This window comes from Tachypleus tridentatus, chromosome 8 (genome assembly GCF_004210375.1).
Source record: "Tachypleus tridentatus isolate NWPU-2018 chromosome 8, ASM421037v1, whole genome shotgun sequence".
Classification (NCBI taxonomy): Eukaryota; Metazoa; Arthropoda; class Merostomata; order Xiphosura; family Limulidae; genus Tachypleus; species Tachypleus tridentatus.
Genome location: NC_134832.1, coordinates 10346829 through 10361339, shown reverse-complemented (window position 1 = coordinate 10361339; position 14511 = coordinate 10346829). Strand labels below are relative to the sequence as shown.

General features: G+C 34.2%; 1 protein-coding gene across 14 annotated transcripts in view; it reads right to left on the bottom strand.

Annotated features, from left to right (window-relative positions):
- Nucleotides 1-14511, bottom strand: part of LOC143258512 (malonyl-CoA decarboxylase, mitochondrial-like) — a 113880-nt gene that overhangs the window by 66248 nt on the left and 33121 nt on the right. For all 14 annotated transcript variants that reach the window (XR_013032329.1, XM_076517593.1, XM_076517586.1 and 11 more), the window contains 2 exons: nt 9468-9608; nt 4490-4645 (listed from right to left, as the gene is read on the bottom strand). Coding sequence is in view for 13 of the 14 variants with exons in the window: in XM_076517593.1 (XP_076373708.1) it covers nt 4490-4645; nt 9468-9608 (297 nt within the window). In the remaining variant the exon portion in view is untranslated. The remainder of the gene's footprint in view (nt 1-4489; nt 4646-9467; nt 9609-14511) is intronic.

Here is a 14511-nt window from a genome sequence, read left to right as displayed (position 1 = left end):
CTGGATAGAAATAGATGTTAAAGAAAAATGGGCCATTCAGTTTTGAATATCAGCTAGAATAAGGTGAGAACTGACATGAAGCAATTCCAAGGCTAACAGAGAGCTAAGTGAATCGGCATAAACAGTACGGTTCATGTACTACATAGTTTCTATGTGATCCAAGGCAAGAGAAGTGGCAAAAAATTTGGCAGGGAACACAAAAACTGTAGAGGGGATTCTGTGTGCAACAACTAAGTCACAGCAAACAATGGCAGAGCCCACAGAGTCATCTGATTTCAAACCATCTGTATAAATGGGAATGGAAGGATGATTATGAAAGATGTTTGGCAAATAGAAGGCGATACTTCCCATAAGGAGTATCTGTCTTCTTCAGATGACTCAAAGAAAGGTCACACTTGGGGATAGTAATTAGCCATCCAAAGGCAGACCCAATTCATCCAACTGCACCTGGAGATGAAGGCTAAAAGGAACAGTGACAGACCATCTATTATGAAAAAGTGTGGCCCACTGAGGAAGGAAAACACAACTCCATGGAATGCTGTGATAAAGATTGAAGTTTTGAAGCATACATTAAAGACAGTTGCAAATGATGAAGGTGCAGATGGGGTTTATGGTATTCTTCATACAAAACTGGATTGAAGAAGCTGAAGCCTTAGGTGGTGAACAGGGTCCAACATTTTCAAGGCTGAAGTCCTGGCAGAGCCATAGACCAGAGACCCATAGTTTAGATTTAATCGAATAAGGGCATGATAGATTTTTAGCATCGAACACTGACCTGGTCCCCCCAAAGAAGTGGAAGAGAAGACAAGGAGGGTGTTGCATGCAGATGCTTGATGTGTAGAATAAAGGTCACTTTATAGTAAAATATAAGCTCTAAGAATTTTGCCTCAGGAACCACGGGAAGCACAGCTTCACTAATATGAAGTTCAGGATCAGAGTGAATAATCCCCGCTGAAGGTTAAAGTGCATGCAAACGGTTTTAGAGAGAGAGAAGTTAAAACCATTTGCTGTGGTTCACTTCAGTAAATGATTGAGGACAATCTGTAGCTGCCCTCAATAAACCTCATGTTTGACAACTGACACGAGATGTGAAAGTAGTTGACAAAGAGACCATTTGCAACTATAGGGGGTAGTTGTCCACTGATGCTTTAAATCTTTATTATGAAAAGTGTGATACTCAAGATACAGCACTGATAAACTTCAAGTTCCTGTGGGAAAGAATGGGAAAGTGTTGAATGCACACAAACCTGGAATCTCTGATTCATTAAAAATTTTAAAATAAAAATTGGTAAATTGCCATGCAACCCATATAAGTGGAGGTCTCGCAAGATGCCATACTTCCATGTTTCATCATTAGCTTTCTCAAGGTAAAAAATACAGAAACAAGATGTCATTTGAGAAAGGTTTCCCTGATTGATGTTACAAGTCATCCACAGTGGAGTGCTGTCTTCAGAACCCACACTTAGTGGGTGAGAGGAGGTTGTTTTATTCCAGGAACCAAACAAGATGAGCATTAACCATCCTCTCTAACATCTTACAAAGACAGCTCCTCAAAGCAATTGGATGGTAGTCCAAAGGAATATTGGGATCCTTTCCAGGTTTAGGAAAAAAGAGTACAATACCATGGTGCCAAGCATTGGGAAAAATATTCTCCTGCTAGATCTGGTTAAAAACAATCAGAAGAATAGAAGGAGAGAGATGGCACTCCATCTTACAATGAATATCAACAGGTCTGCCTGATGTACTGTCAGACCGATGAAGGGCAAGTTTAAGTTCCAGCAGTGAAAGGGGGTGATTATATTCAGAGAGATGATCAGCCTGAAAGGAAAGAGGCAACCATCCTGCCTGTGTTTTGATGGCTAAGGAGATGGGCGATGAAGCAGAAGCGCTAGATGCATGAAAAAAGCTTTTGCCAGAGTACTGGAGATGCTCTAGGTATCAGAAACTTCAGAGAACAAGATTGAAAGGGTATTAGAAAGACACGGGCCACTAATTTTTTTGAATTTTGTTTTATGTGGCTTTGGAACTAGTGGTACAAGAAATGCTAGAGGTATATTTAATCCAAAATTCCTTCTGGCTTTGATGTCTGAACTACCAAGCATGTGCAAAGGCATGCTGAAATGCAATGCAGCTTAAAAGTGTGGGATATCTATAAAAGGTATCCCAAGCCCGTTTTTGAGCTTTTCTTGTCATGTAGCAGACAGGATTCCACCACAGATGAGGATATCATGGAAAACGTGTCGAGGTTTTAGGAATATACTGAGTAGCTGCCTGGACAATACAGTCAGTCACTGTTGCCACACAGTCATACATCGATGGCTTACACACAACGGCAGGATCAAGTTCTGCAAGAGTGGTGAAAGAAGGCCAGTTAGCCTGGTGCAACTTCCGTCAAGGCACACAGGTCAGATAGCATCGACCATGGCCAGTTTCTCTCAAAATCACAGGAAAATGATCACTGCCCCATAGTTTACCAACGACTCTCCAAGAAAAGTAGGTGAAAAGTGAAAAGTAGCAGGTAGAAAGATCTACTGCAATAAAAGACTAACTAGGTGCATGAAAATAAGTATAAGAACCAATACTGAGGAGAGACAGGTTGTGGTCCAAAATCGTATTATGCTCTATAGCACGATCCCTCCCATAAATACTTGTACTACCCCAAAGGGGATTATGTCCATTAAAATCCCCCAGTAGTAAAAAGGTGGATGGCAACTGCTCAATGAAGGCATCAAGGTCTGACTGATTAAAAATCTCTTCAGGAGGAAGGTAGAGAGAACAAACAGTGATGGTACAACCTCCAAGGGTGTATCAAGTGATAAGAACAGGGTAGGCACATACTGATCAACCAGAAATGCCACCCCACCATGCACTTGTCCATCACATGACCTGTCGTTTCTATATAAGGAAAACTTCCAAAGGGTGACTGTATCAGCACATTTCAAAAATGTTTCATGTGAGGAAAGGCATACGGGATGCAAACTGTTTTTAAAAAAAACTGCATAACCACTTCTGTGTTATTAACCAATCAGCTGAAACAAAGAAGTTTCAAATACAAAACGTATTGCATGGCAAGACTCATATCACATAAATTCCTGGTAAAGAGGGTCATATCTCACAAACCTACTGCAACATGTCATAAAATTAATGCTATGGTACATAATATTCAATTAAAAGAATATTTTTAAAGGTATCTTGCAATCCAAGCTGCATCATCTCCATATTATTGGCTGTAAAAACAGAAACTTTCATAAACTGCTTGTGGTATACCATATGACTCGTCCCATGCCACTCACAATTCACTTTAGGAATGATATTTTGCATGCATTTCAATAACAAATTACATAGCTCCCTTGCTTCTACTTGTTCAGTTAAAAAAAAAGTTTATAAGCTTTGTAACTGACTTTCAAGTTTGATAGTTTTTATTAAAATAGTTGTTTTCATCTTTGAAGTTATAAACCTTCCATTTTCAAATACAAGCATTGTAAACAAGTTAGGCTTGGGGTGAACTGATGATTAAGACACTTGACTTGTAATCTCATGATTGCAGGTTTAAATCTTGTTCCCAAACATACTCACTTATGGGGGCATTATAATGTAACAATCCCATTATTTTTTGGTTAAGGGTAGTGTTTAGTAGTTACCTTTTTCCTAATCTATCACTTCAAAATTTGGGACAGATAGTTACACAGCCCTAAAGTAGATGTGTGCAAAATTAAAAAAAATTAGTAAGTTACAATGTTTACTACTCAAATTATTTAATGCAATAACATTTATTATCAATTATTAGAGTTTGTGTACAAAGTCAATGACAACAACTAAAATTAACAACTAGTGTTTTCCACAAATAAGATATCCTCTGCTTTTCCTCTAACATTACTTTCATTCAACAGTCTTAGTTAAAATGTATAAGGCATATAATTTTATTACTTTTAATTTTTCATTATAGAGGTTGTGTTTGCATTCATATTGGTTATTTTGAATGTCTTAATGTTTTTTTTTATACTTTACTGTAAGGTTTTAAAAATGTTATTGATGGAAAGAAAGGCAACAAGTACAAAGACTATCAAACTTGAGATTGTTATAAATAAAGGTTTGGGTACATATTTTATAACTATTGAAATAGATTCATGACACTTACTGCTGACAACATTTCATAAGTCTTTCTGATATATTGCTAAGTACATTACATGTCATATTTACTTCACAAAAGTATCACGAAGGTTTCATAACACAACATGTGAAAAGTCTGAAGTCCTCAGCTACTCAACTAACACAATGAATGTTTATGAACCTTCTGTTACAAGTCACACATCATCAAAGGTTGAAGACAAAATGAAGTGTCATGAAAGTTTGGTAACAATTAACTTAATGATTTCCATATCTAATAGTTCTGATCTAAAAGAATGAAGTTTCAGGATCTTCTTATAATAATCAGATGATAATTAATACCTCACATAATGCCAATTTGAAAAAAACCTATTTCACAAACCTTTTGTAGCATATCACATGATGAGTCCCATGTTATCCGTTGTAATCTCATGAAGCCAGCAGAGAACCAAAGAGACAGAAGATCCTTAAGTGTTTTATTTAAGGCTTTTATGTTTGGAGCTATTGGACTATTCGGCTCTGACACAGAGAGAAGATACTGGAAAAAAATCATTAAGTACACTGTTTATGTAAAAATTTTAAAAAGTGAAAGTGGTCTAATTTCTAGATTAATTGTATATTTGCCCACTCACAAAAACAAAATAAACTGTAACTTTTAACCTATTTCTCACAAATACTCTATTAGCTTACAAAATTGCCAGCTTATATGACAGCAATCTTAAATTTAAGACAAAGAAAATCAAAAACCATTTTGAAAATTTTTCTTTATCACAAATCAGGACAACTACTACTGTAATTGCATAAATGCTGAAGAGGTAAAAAAGATAAATCAGAAACATATCAAACAGAAAAACACAATGCTACAGGAATATTTAATACTTTTGTGATAAACATCCACTGCAGGCAAACTTCACACAGAGATAAAGAGCTAAATGGAATGTTCTTCAATTACAGCTAAACATATAATTATCATAAAGGTAAATTGGAAGCTAATATCCATTAAAGGTGAAAAAAAACTATCAGACACAGTGTGTTATTTTGGATTAGAACTGGTTTCTTTACAAGTGTAAGACGTGCCCTCAAGAACAGAAGATTTATGCAAGAAATAGGAGAAGTATTCTATAGTCAATAATTAAAATTTCATTGCTTTATGTGTATATAATAAAAAGACTGAACAAAATTCACAAAACCTTTACTACTGACAAATAAAAAACTATAACTGTACCCATACAGACAACTAAATAGTTGGTCTTGCTATTACAGCCTGCTCGTATGAAATTGACTACTAAAGAAACTGAAAACTATTATCTTACAGTGCACTGGTCTTTTAACAATGGATTTTAGTAACATCATCATTGGTCAATGTTTCAACTCTCATATAGTGTACAGAATTACGACACCCTAGAAATGGACAAGGTATCATCATGCAGCATGAAAGTCCATCTGCTTCTTCATGTTGTAGCCTAACTGATGAACTGTAAAAAAGTCATATTCCTGCACACACCAGAATATAATCCATATAAAACAAGCAAGGCTGCACAGTAATAGTCAGCAATGAAAGAGACAGAAACCTCATGGCCAAATAGCCAGGTAAAAAAATCCATGATGAGAACAACAATGGGTCAAAAAGGGGAACCTCACATCTCAACAATCAACCTCAGAAGATGTTTCATTGATGTTGATAAACTGCAAGGGAGAAAGGTCATTTGGATCAGGTTAAAAGGAAACAGAAGAGATAACATGAGTGGTTTGGAGCTGAAGGAGAAGAAAAAACCAAAGTCAATAAGAAACAATCAGAAGGACCTAACACAGAGTGGAATGGATGGCCAAACTCAACCTGGAAATGGGCTGGATAGGAAGGTAGGCATAAAGTTACCAGTTGATCCAGTACTGACTGAAAACTTACACTTTCAGGGCCTGTGAACAAAGAAATGAAGACTAAATGAGATGTAGCTTGGTGTTGAGGGAAGTGGCAAAAACATTCAGAAGAACAGCATGCCAGTGACTGCAAAGCCACAGGAGTAACTGATGGTCAAAATACTACTCCATGGTGGAAAGAGGATCCTCCACAATGTTGGAAGCACCCAGAACAAGACAAGCTATGGGACATATGTGCAGTGTGTGGGCCTAATAAAATAGTTCTAATATCCAATCACAAGTGAAATAAGAATGGATATCTCTTTGGCAATTGAAATAAGAGCCAACAGTGGAATTATTTTTGATTAATTATGACAAGTCTGTTCTGTACAATAAGAAGTAAATGACTCAAAGCAAGAAGCTCCAAGATGCTAATAAAGTATGATATTTCTGACTGAGACAATGTCTGACAGCCTCATGCTGACTGATCCATACCCCACAACCCTAGAAAGAAGCTTAAATGAACAGATGCAGATACAGACGAGAATGGGGCAGCAATATCCCCATCACAGGATTGTCTCTCTTTAACAATCAAGGGAAACTGCCAATAAAAGGAGGAAGAATAACTGGGGAGTCCAAGAAATCCCAAGCAAGATTCCATTGAACAAATAATGTCCACAGAAGAGAATGCACACAACCTAAAGTGAAAGAACTTTGCATACAGTAATAGAGGAAGAAAAAAGGGCATGGAGGACCGAAAGCTCCATCAAACACAAATGAAGTAGAGAATATTGAGCCCAAATGACATATATTTTGAAAAAAATACCCATTTGGATAAGATATTGAGTAGAAATCAGGAACGACTTCTCCATCTTTAGAATCCAACTAACATGAGCTGCTTCTGTCAGCAGCAGGTGAGTGTGCTGAGAAAACACCAGTTCAGAAGAAGGTAACAGAAGTACGCATAAAGTCTGGCTAATGCTTGAGCACTTCATGAAACATATATGGTGCTGAAGCAAGCTCAAAATATAAAACACAAAACTGAAATAAAACCCCATTGTGGACAAACAAAAGACAACATTAGAAATGATGAGAAAAGGGAATATGGAGGTAAGCATCCAAGATGTTCCTCTTTATCATTCACAGACCTGAAAAAAAAGCTCACTGAAGGGGGAGAAAAAGATTCCATGATAAAGCAGGGAAAATCCAAAAATTGTATGAGATAGGACAAAGCAATCAGAGAACACTAGTTTCTTGGCTTCTTAGGAATGAAAAAAACATTTGATAAAGGCTTGACGACAGACTCAACAGCATGCTGTGAAAGAAAAATCTGAAAAGTCTTGGACAAATGCTGCTTGGCAGTGAGATATCAAGATAATACAAAGGATATTGGAATCACAGAAAAAGGAGGAAGGGAGAGTAAACTAAGCCTATTCAACAAACCCCTGATCACCCTTGAGTTGGGAGTGGATTTTTGCCACTGATGATCAAATCAGACAAATGTGCCCTTACTGAGCCAAATGCTACAGGATAGTCACAGGAGTAAGGAAAAGGCAAAGGCTGGATGTGTGAAGAATTGTTAGCAGGTATAAAGTAATCAGGAGCAGGCTGATACAAACAAACAACCAAGGAAGAAAGATCTGAGTGTTACCTTATAAATTTTTATATATGACTCCAAAGATTCTACAATATCTCCAAAAAGAAACCTACAGAGAAAAATGGCCATTTTCAGATCACAAAAATGTGAGTAAAGAAGAGATGTAAAATGAAGAAGCAGGCATGAAAATTGGGACAGTATAAATGTACAGGATTCAAATGATCCACCCACCACAAAGATAGAAATTATTCCACTGCTGGAAATTAAGAAGGGATCAAAGGCTAGATAAGTTAGCCAAAGCATAATGATCAGAAGCCCTGTACAAAAGGACATCCTGGTGTCACCTCTCAAATGAGAAATGAAATGCACAGCATGTACTCTAAATTTGGAAGAAGGTAATTAAACAATGAGATGGCATGTAACCTTTAAGGGACAGGACTACAGAAAACTAGGGATATAAAAAATGTGACAAACCTGAGAAAACATATTCATAAAGGCCAAGGTAAGCCTAGCAGACTCAACAGCAAAGATACAAGCATTGAAAAAAAAAGGATATCAAAATCACCTCAATCATTAACAATCACTACTTGGATATGAAGATCCTGCACACTGTTATAGAAAGAGGGATGAGACACACAAAATTCAAGAGAGCAGCACTGAATCAGAAATAAAGTATTACTGTAATATGTACAGTTATCTAACTGCTATTAACCTTGAAAATTTCAAAAGACAATTTTATTATAAATAAAAAACTAAAACAAACTACATAATAAATAGGAAAACTGATGTAACTAAAGTAAAGTTTCAGACAAAAACATTTTAAAGTTGAAAGAATAGGATTTAATTTTTAAACATACAAATAATTTAATGCATCTTAGAATGAAAGCTTGTGCATCACTATGTTCAGAATGCAATCTAAACTTGTATATATTTACAAGTTTACATTATTTACATAATTCATTTATCAGATTATTATAGGTATTAACAAAAAATTTAGCATTCTTGGTAAAATTAGTATGGCTCTTATCCACTGAAAGATATAAAATTCCAGATCAAAATTTTCTTTCTCCAGAATTTAGAACTCAACAGTCTTTAGTCCTTAACAGGATCCGTGGTAAATTTGACAGCGTGTTTATATAAACCTGTGGTTAAGTTTAAATTGATAACTTGTAATACAGATTTATTTTTTGTAGCAAGTATCTGTATCTAAGATTTATCAGGAATAATAGTGGGAAAAATGTAAAAGCAATGCACTTGCAATAAATCAATGTTCTAAATGGTTTTCTTCATATTCACTACAGAAGTTGGCATGAAACAATGCTGCCCTAATTTATGAGTAATGTACATCTGCTCAAGCTATTTCATTGTGATGTTCAGAAGAGAAAGGCAAAATTTTCAGAATCTGATGTTTATAAGACTGTTTTATTTTGCTACTTTCCTTTTTGACAGCCAATATGAAGTGATATACTATGCAACATATTTAACAAGACCATGGAAATGACAGAAAATCAAGAAATGATAGAAAATTTAGTAAACATGCTTCCATTGAACTGCTAATTTGACAGATTTTACAAATTCCAAATCAGAGGGACAAAATTGGTGTGGGAACCCTGAAGAAGGTGTTCTTAAATCATTTGGACCATGGATCTTATTTCTTCACTGACTAGAGCATTATAAATAAATGAAATGCATCCCTTTACATCCATATATCTAACAAAATTGTAAAGGAATTTCAACTGATATTTCTAATGAACACACACATTTATAAGTAATAAAATAATTATTTTCCCTAAAATAAACCTGAATTTAAACTTCTAAACCTTCAAATTATTCTTTTCTAGAAATATTTATTTAAAATAATATATTCTTTCTAATAAAAAAAAATCTAAATTCTTCGATGACTAACAAGCACATCTTTCCTCAAATCAACTAAGAACTTTACTCCACCCTCCAATCTTCCTATATGACCAAATAAGCCAATGTAATATGGTGTCAGGGATGATCGTAGATTCTCCTCTGCTTTTATTCTGGAATTTTCTCCTTTTTCCTGTGAAATAAATGAAGCCAATGAAAAAACAATTATTTTTTATTAAAAGTAAGTATCCCAAGCTTGTACAAAATTTCAGCTATCAATACTTTACGTCTAACATAAATCAACAATATTAAAACCAGGCATAGATCTAAAGTAAATGTTACCCAATCCACATAACACTCTCTTCCGTCAACATACCATAGCTCAATCATTTGTAGAATAATTCAAATGTTTTGTTAATTTATTTCCACTTTATAATTTTCAATTACCCCAAATTGATTGAAATGTTTCACTGATTTACTGTCATTTGTATTCCAAATTAACCTTATCAATTTCTGGTGAATATGTAATTAACCTTCATAACAGTATTGTTGTTTATACATTACTTAGTTACACTGATGAAAATAATGATATAAAGCAACAAATATCCATTCTAGACACGTAAATATAAAAATATATCATACTTATTAATTCACCAATATTTAACCTACTGGAAATGAAGTCTGTCAAATCAAGGGCCTGTCAGTTTTTGTTTTTTTTGTGGTTATGAACAAGCGCTATTGATTCTTACCATCCCAAGTTTAAATGTGAACTTAGAAAACTAGAGGAAAGCAGCTAGTTAACAACAGCATCCACCACCAACTTTTATGTTTTTCTAACTAAATAGTGGGACATGATCACACTCATATTACACTAGTGGCCACAAAATACAAAGAGCAATCTTACAACAATAGAACTTACACGATATACTCACATATTCACAGACTTCATACTAATCACTAACCTATTCTTGGCCCAATTACACAACCTACAGAATCAAACATAAAACTTTATTAGGGATTATTTTTATGGATCGGACTACATCTATGTGGAACCAGTCTGAACTAGACTGTTCTGGGTCACCAACTGATATTTTGGGTGGCATCTCTAAAGATAATCTTTTTTGCATTTTTTGTTTTATAAATGTGTTATTAATATTATGCTTAGTATTATAAATAGCTTTTCTACATATTTCTGCAACTGAGCTGCAGCAGTATAAAGTAAAGATGAACATTCCACAGACCACAATGTATATGATAAAAAGGACAGTAAGGGAAGCCTTAGTCAATTATAAATCATATCATACAGTAGCGAACAAGTTTGAAATACCCCACATCATCCTCCTTTAAGGTACATGGCAGCCAAGATAGGCTTGATGTCTCTGCAGATAATGTAGATAGTCCCAATATTCAGGATAACATAACCATGTGACATGTCAGGTATTTTAACATTTTTGCTGTGTTCAACCTTGACCAGGAAAATGCATTTGTTGATTACCTCAAAAAGGCTAATGAGTTGAAGCCAGGCTTATGCGTGACTGATGTTAGGACACTAGCCTATGAGCATGTCAAAAAACTTATGGAAAAAATGCCAACAATACGAACAGAATTAGAAGGCATGTAAAGACTAGCTCTATGGGTTCCTAAAGACAAATACTACAATTATACTGAGAAACCTAGAAGCAAAATTTCTGAGTTGTGCAACTACCTTCAATAGGTACAATATTAACACCTTTTTCAGCAACTTCCAGTTGGTAGTTGAAAGATAAAGGTTCATCTCAGCAAAAATCTACAATATGAATGAAATTATATGCACAATTGTCTAAAAACCAAAGTTATCACAAAAAATTGGTGTTAAACAAATTGATGCAACTGTTTCTGTCAAGAGAATACAACTTGTATTGTATGTTATTAGTGCCATAGGTAACACTGCTGCTCCAATGATAATATTTCCTCTTGTACACTACAGGTATTACTTCATCAACAATGGACTTTCTGGTTCTCTAGGTGCAGCCTACTCCTCAGGATGGATGATATCTGAAAACTTTTTTTTATGAAACACTTAACTATGCATGCCCATTGTTCTCCTGGCAATAAGATGTTACAGCTCATGGCCAATCATGATTCCCATGCTGAGTAGCTTAAATAATTTGTCCTCCTTCTCATGAACAGATATGTCATGAACTTCTGGGAATGAAAATGTTGTGTAGTCAAAGTTGAATTGACTGCAATGTCTCAGAAACTTGGTTTCCATTTTGCTGTGTTCATTAAGGAACATACACCTACCCAAAATAGTAACACTGTACCTTTTGAGAAGGAGGACAAAGTATTCAAGCTACCCAGCTAAACTGTAGCATTGGCATCACATGTTGTATCCAAAAGCTGTTGTTTCCTGTTGATTTGTTTGTTTACAACCCAAATCCAAAATAACTGTAATTAGACAATGCATGGCATAGATATGACATGGATAGAAAAATGAAATGACAGTGAGAACTTTTATGGTCATAATACATATGGGATGAAGTAGCTGAAATGATCTTAACCCTGTAAATATGACACGCTGAATGTGTATCTTCCTATAATTTTTTTTTATATATATAATAAAAGGTGATTTATTAATACACATTTCAACCTATTCTGCAGGTGTATTTAGTTGGAATACATGAAATAGTCCTGGTCAATGTGGATTATATGAGTAATCTTCAGAATCTAAGAATTTTATGTTGCTGTATTTGTAACAGATATTTAAACATTTGTAGTGGTATAGTCTTTTTTTTCCTCAATAAATTTTCATATAATATTTGTGAAAACTGTTCCAACTAATCCCATACCCCTCTAATAACCAGAAATTCTAACTATCATTTTCAGATAATTCAAGAGTTTTCAACTTTAGACTGGCATGGCAAGGGGGTTACATTTAATTCAATGGTCTTAGGTTCAACAAACACTGTCACCAAACACGCTTGCTCTTTCAGTCCCAGGGGTATTATAGCTGTTTCTTTGTTTATTAGTTATGGCAAAACTACTACAGCTACCTGCCACAATCCTTAATTTTGAACTACTGGTCTTAGAAAGCAAAAGGGACAATTGGTAGCCAATAGCACTCATTATTTGCTTTTGTATTATTTTAGTATTAGTTAAGTGAAAATCAATTTTCTGTTGTTTTTACTATATTTTTAAATTATAATTGAATAATGCTATTCTTTAGTGTTGAATAAGTTGTAAGATTAATGTTTTTATATAACATCATGTTGCAATTTATAATTTGCATAACTGTATTCTCCAGTGTTAAATAAACTATAAACTTACTTTTCGTACAATTGTGTATTTGTTCTGTTTACAACACCATCATTTTCATTCTATGAATTTGTCCTAATGGGCATTGTTAAAAAGGCCATGGCATATCTTGAACTCAAAACTTTTTTATCATGAAGCAAATGTTCTAGAAACAAAATTCACAATTCCTTTAGTTATTTCAGCCTCTTAGACATGTAATAAATTGCTAGTGTAAATGTGTTAATCAACTTTCAATAAACAATAACAAAATTAATAAATTAATATAGTACTAAAAATGTTTACTATCAAACATTTTAAGATTACAAAACAAAACCATAACATACACAATTTTTACATTGCACTTTATATCCTTTGCTTAAAAACAAATGGTTTTATTAATAAGTAATTGACATTATAATGATTTTAACAAATTCATATTAATACATAATTAAAGACGTTTTTATTCTCTTATTAATATGTCCATGTTTTTCTACTAAGCCTCAAAGGATAATTTATTGTATGTCACTTCCCAGCAATTTGGTATACATTTCAAGTTTTTGTTTTTCTAAGAAACAAAATTTGAAACTGTTTTTTATCTTTCAGTTTATCGATGAGAAATATACCAGTGCCTTTTTGAGTAACTGTTTCTCAAAGTACCAATTTCTAAAAATGCTATCCAACTGTTTAAGTTGAAACATGCAATAATCTACATACTGTTAATAAATGTAGTTATTATGTTTGGCAATGTGTCTCAGGTTATGCCAATACTAAGAAATTAACTACTACTTCTGAAAAATAGCTTGATGTGCAGATATTAATAGGCATCTTACACCCATGCTATGGCTAGGGGGTGTTCTCTTGTTGATTTCAAATTCTTACAAACACTCAAACACTTTTCTTGCAAGTGCACTTAATTATTGAGCTATTCTGTGGAAGAGTTCACCTGTGACATTTTAAAAACATAAAATTTTAAAATCTACCAGGTTTTGCATAGACATTGCAATATCCAGAAAGAATGTGTTGTTTATGGAAAGTTTGGAAAAACTGTAGTTTTTAGTTTTGTTTCTCAATTTTATAGATTGTATTAATTTCTGAACATTTTTGCCTATGTAAAGTTTGTTTGAAAAATTGGGTGTTAGTTGGTTGTTCAGTGTTTACTTGCACAGAGTTACTTTCATCTCGATTCAACAATGACAAAAAAAGCCTAGAGTTAAAACATAAAACTTTTTTTTAAAACAGTAAATAATTAAACAGAGCTGAAAACGCCAATGGTCTGTGAAAGTTGAAAACAGGATTATTCTGGATAGTGTCATATTTGCCACTGATATTGTCAAATGCCAATGGAAGACAAGTGAAAATATATCTAAAAGAGTGCCACCACCTGGTATCACAGAAATAGTACAAAAGCAAAAATCTGGACAGTTGTGATATGAATATCAAAATAGTTACACATTGGTAGATCAATCTTTTGTAATAGAAAATGATGAATCAGAAAGGTTGCCAAAGTTGAGGCATTCCAGGAAAACTTTCTCCTTCCACTTACAGGGGGTAGTAATGGTCCAACTTAAAAAAAACTGTTTCTTGCAGTATTATGCACTCCAAATCATCTGCATGCTGCTTCTGCTGAGGTTACAGCAAATTCATTCTTTTAGAAATCTGGAGGGATCTAGAAAAAAAAAGCCTTTAACCTTTTCACCTCAGGCAGTTTAAAGTGCACATCATGATGTTTTGGAGAGTTACTTTCAACATTTTATTACATACATTTAAAATTACTTATGTCAATAAAATTGACATTGAATGTAGTTTATAACTGAAATTTTAAC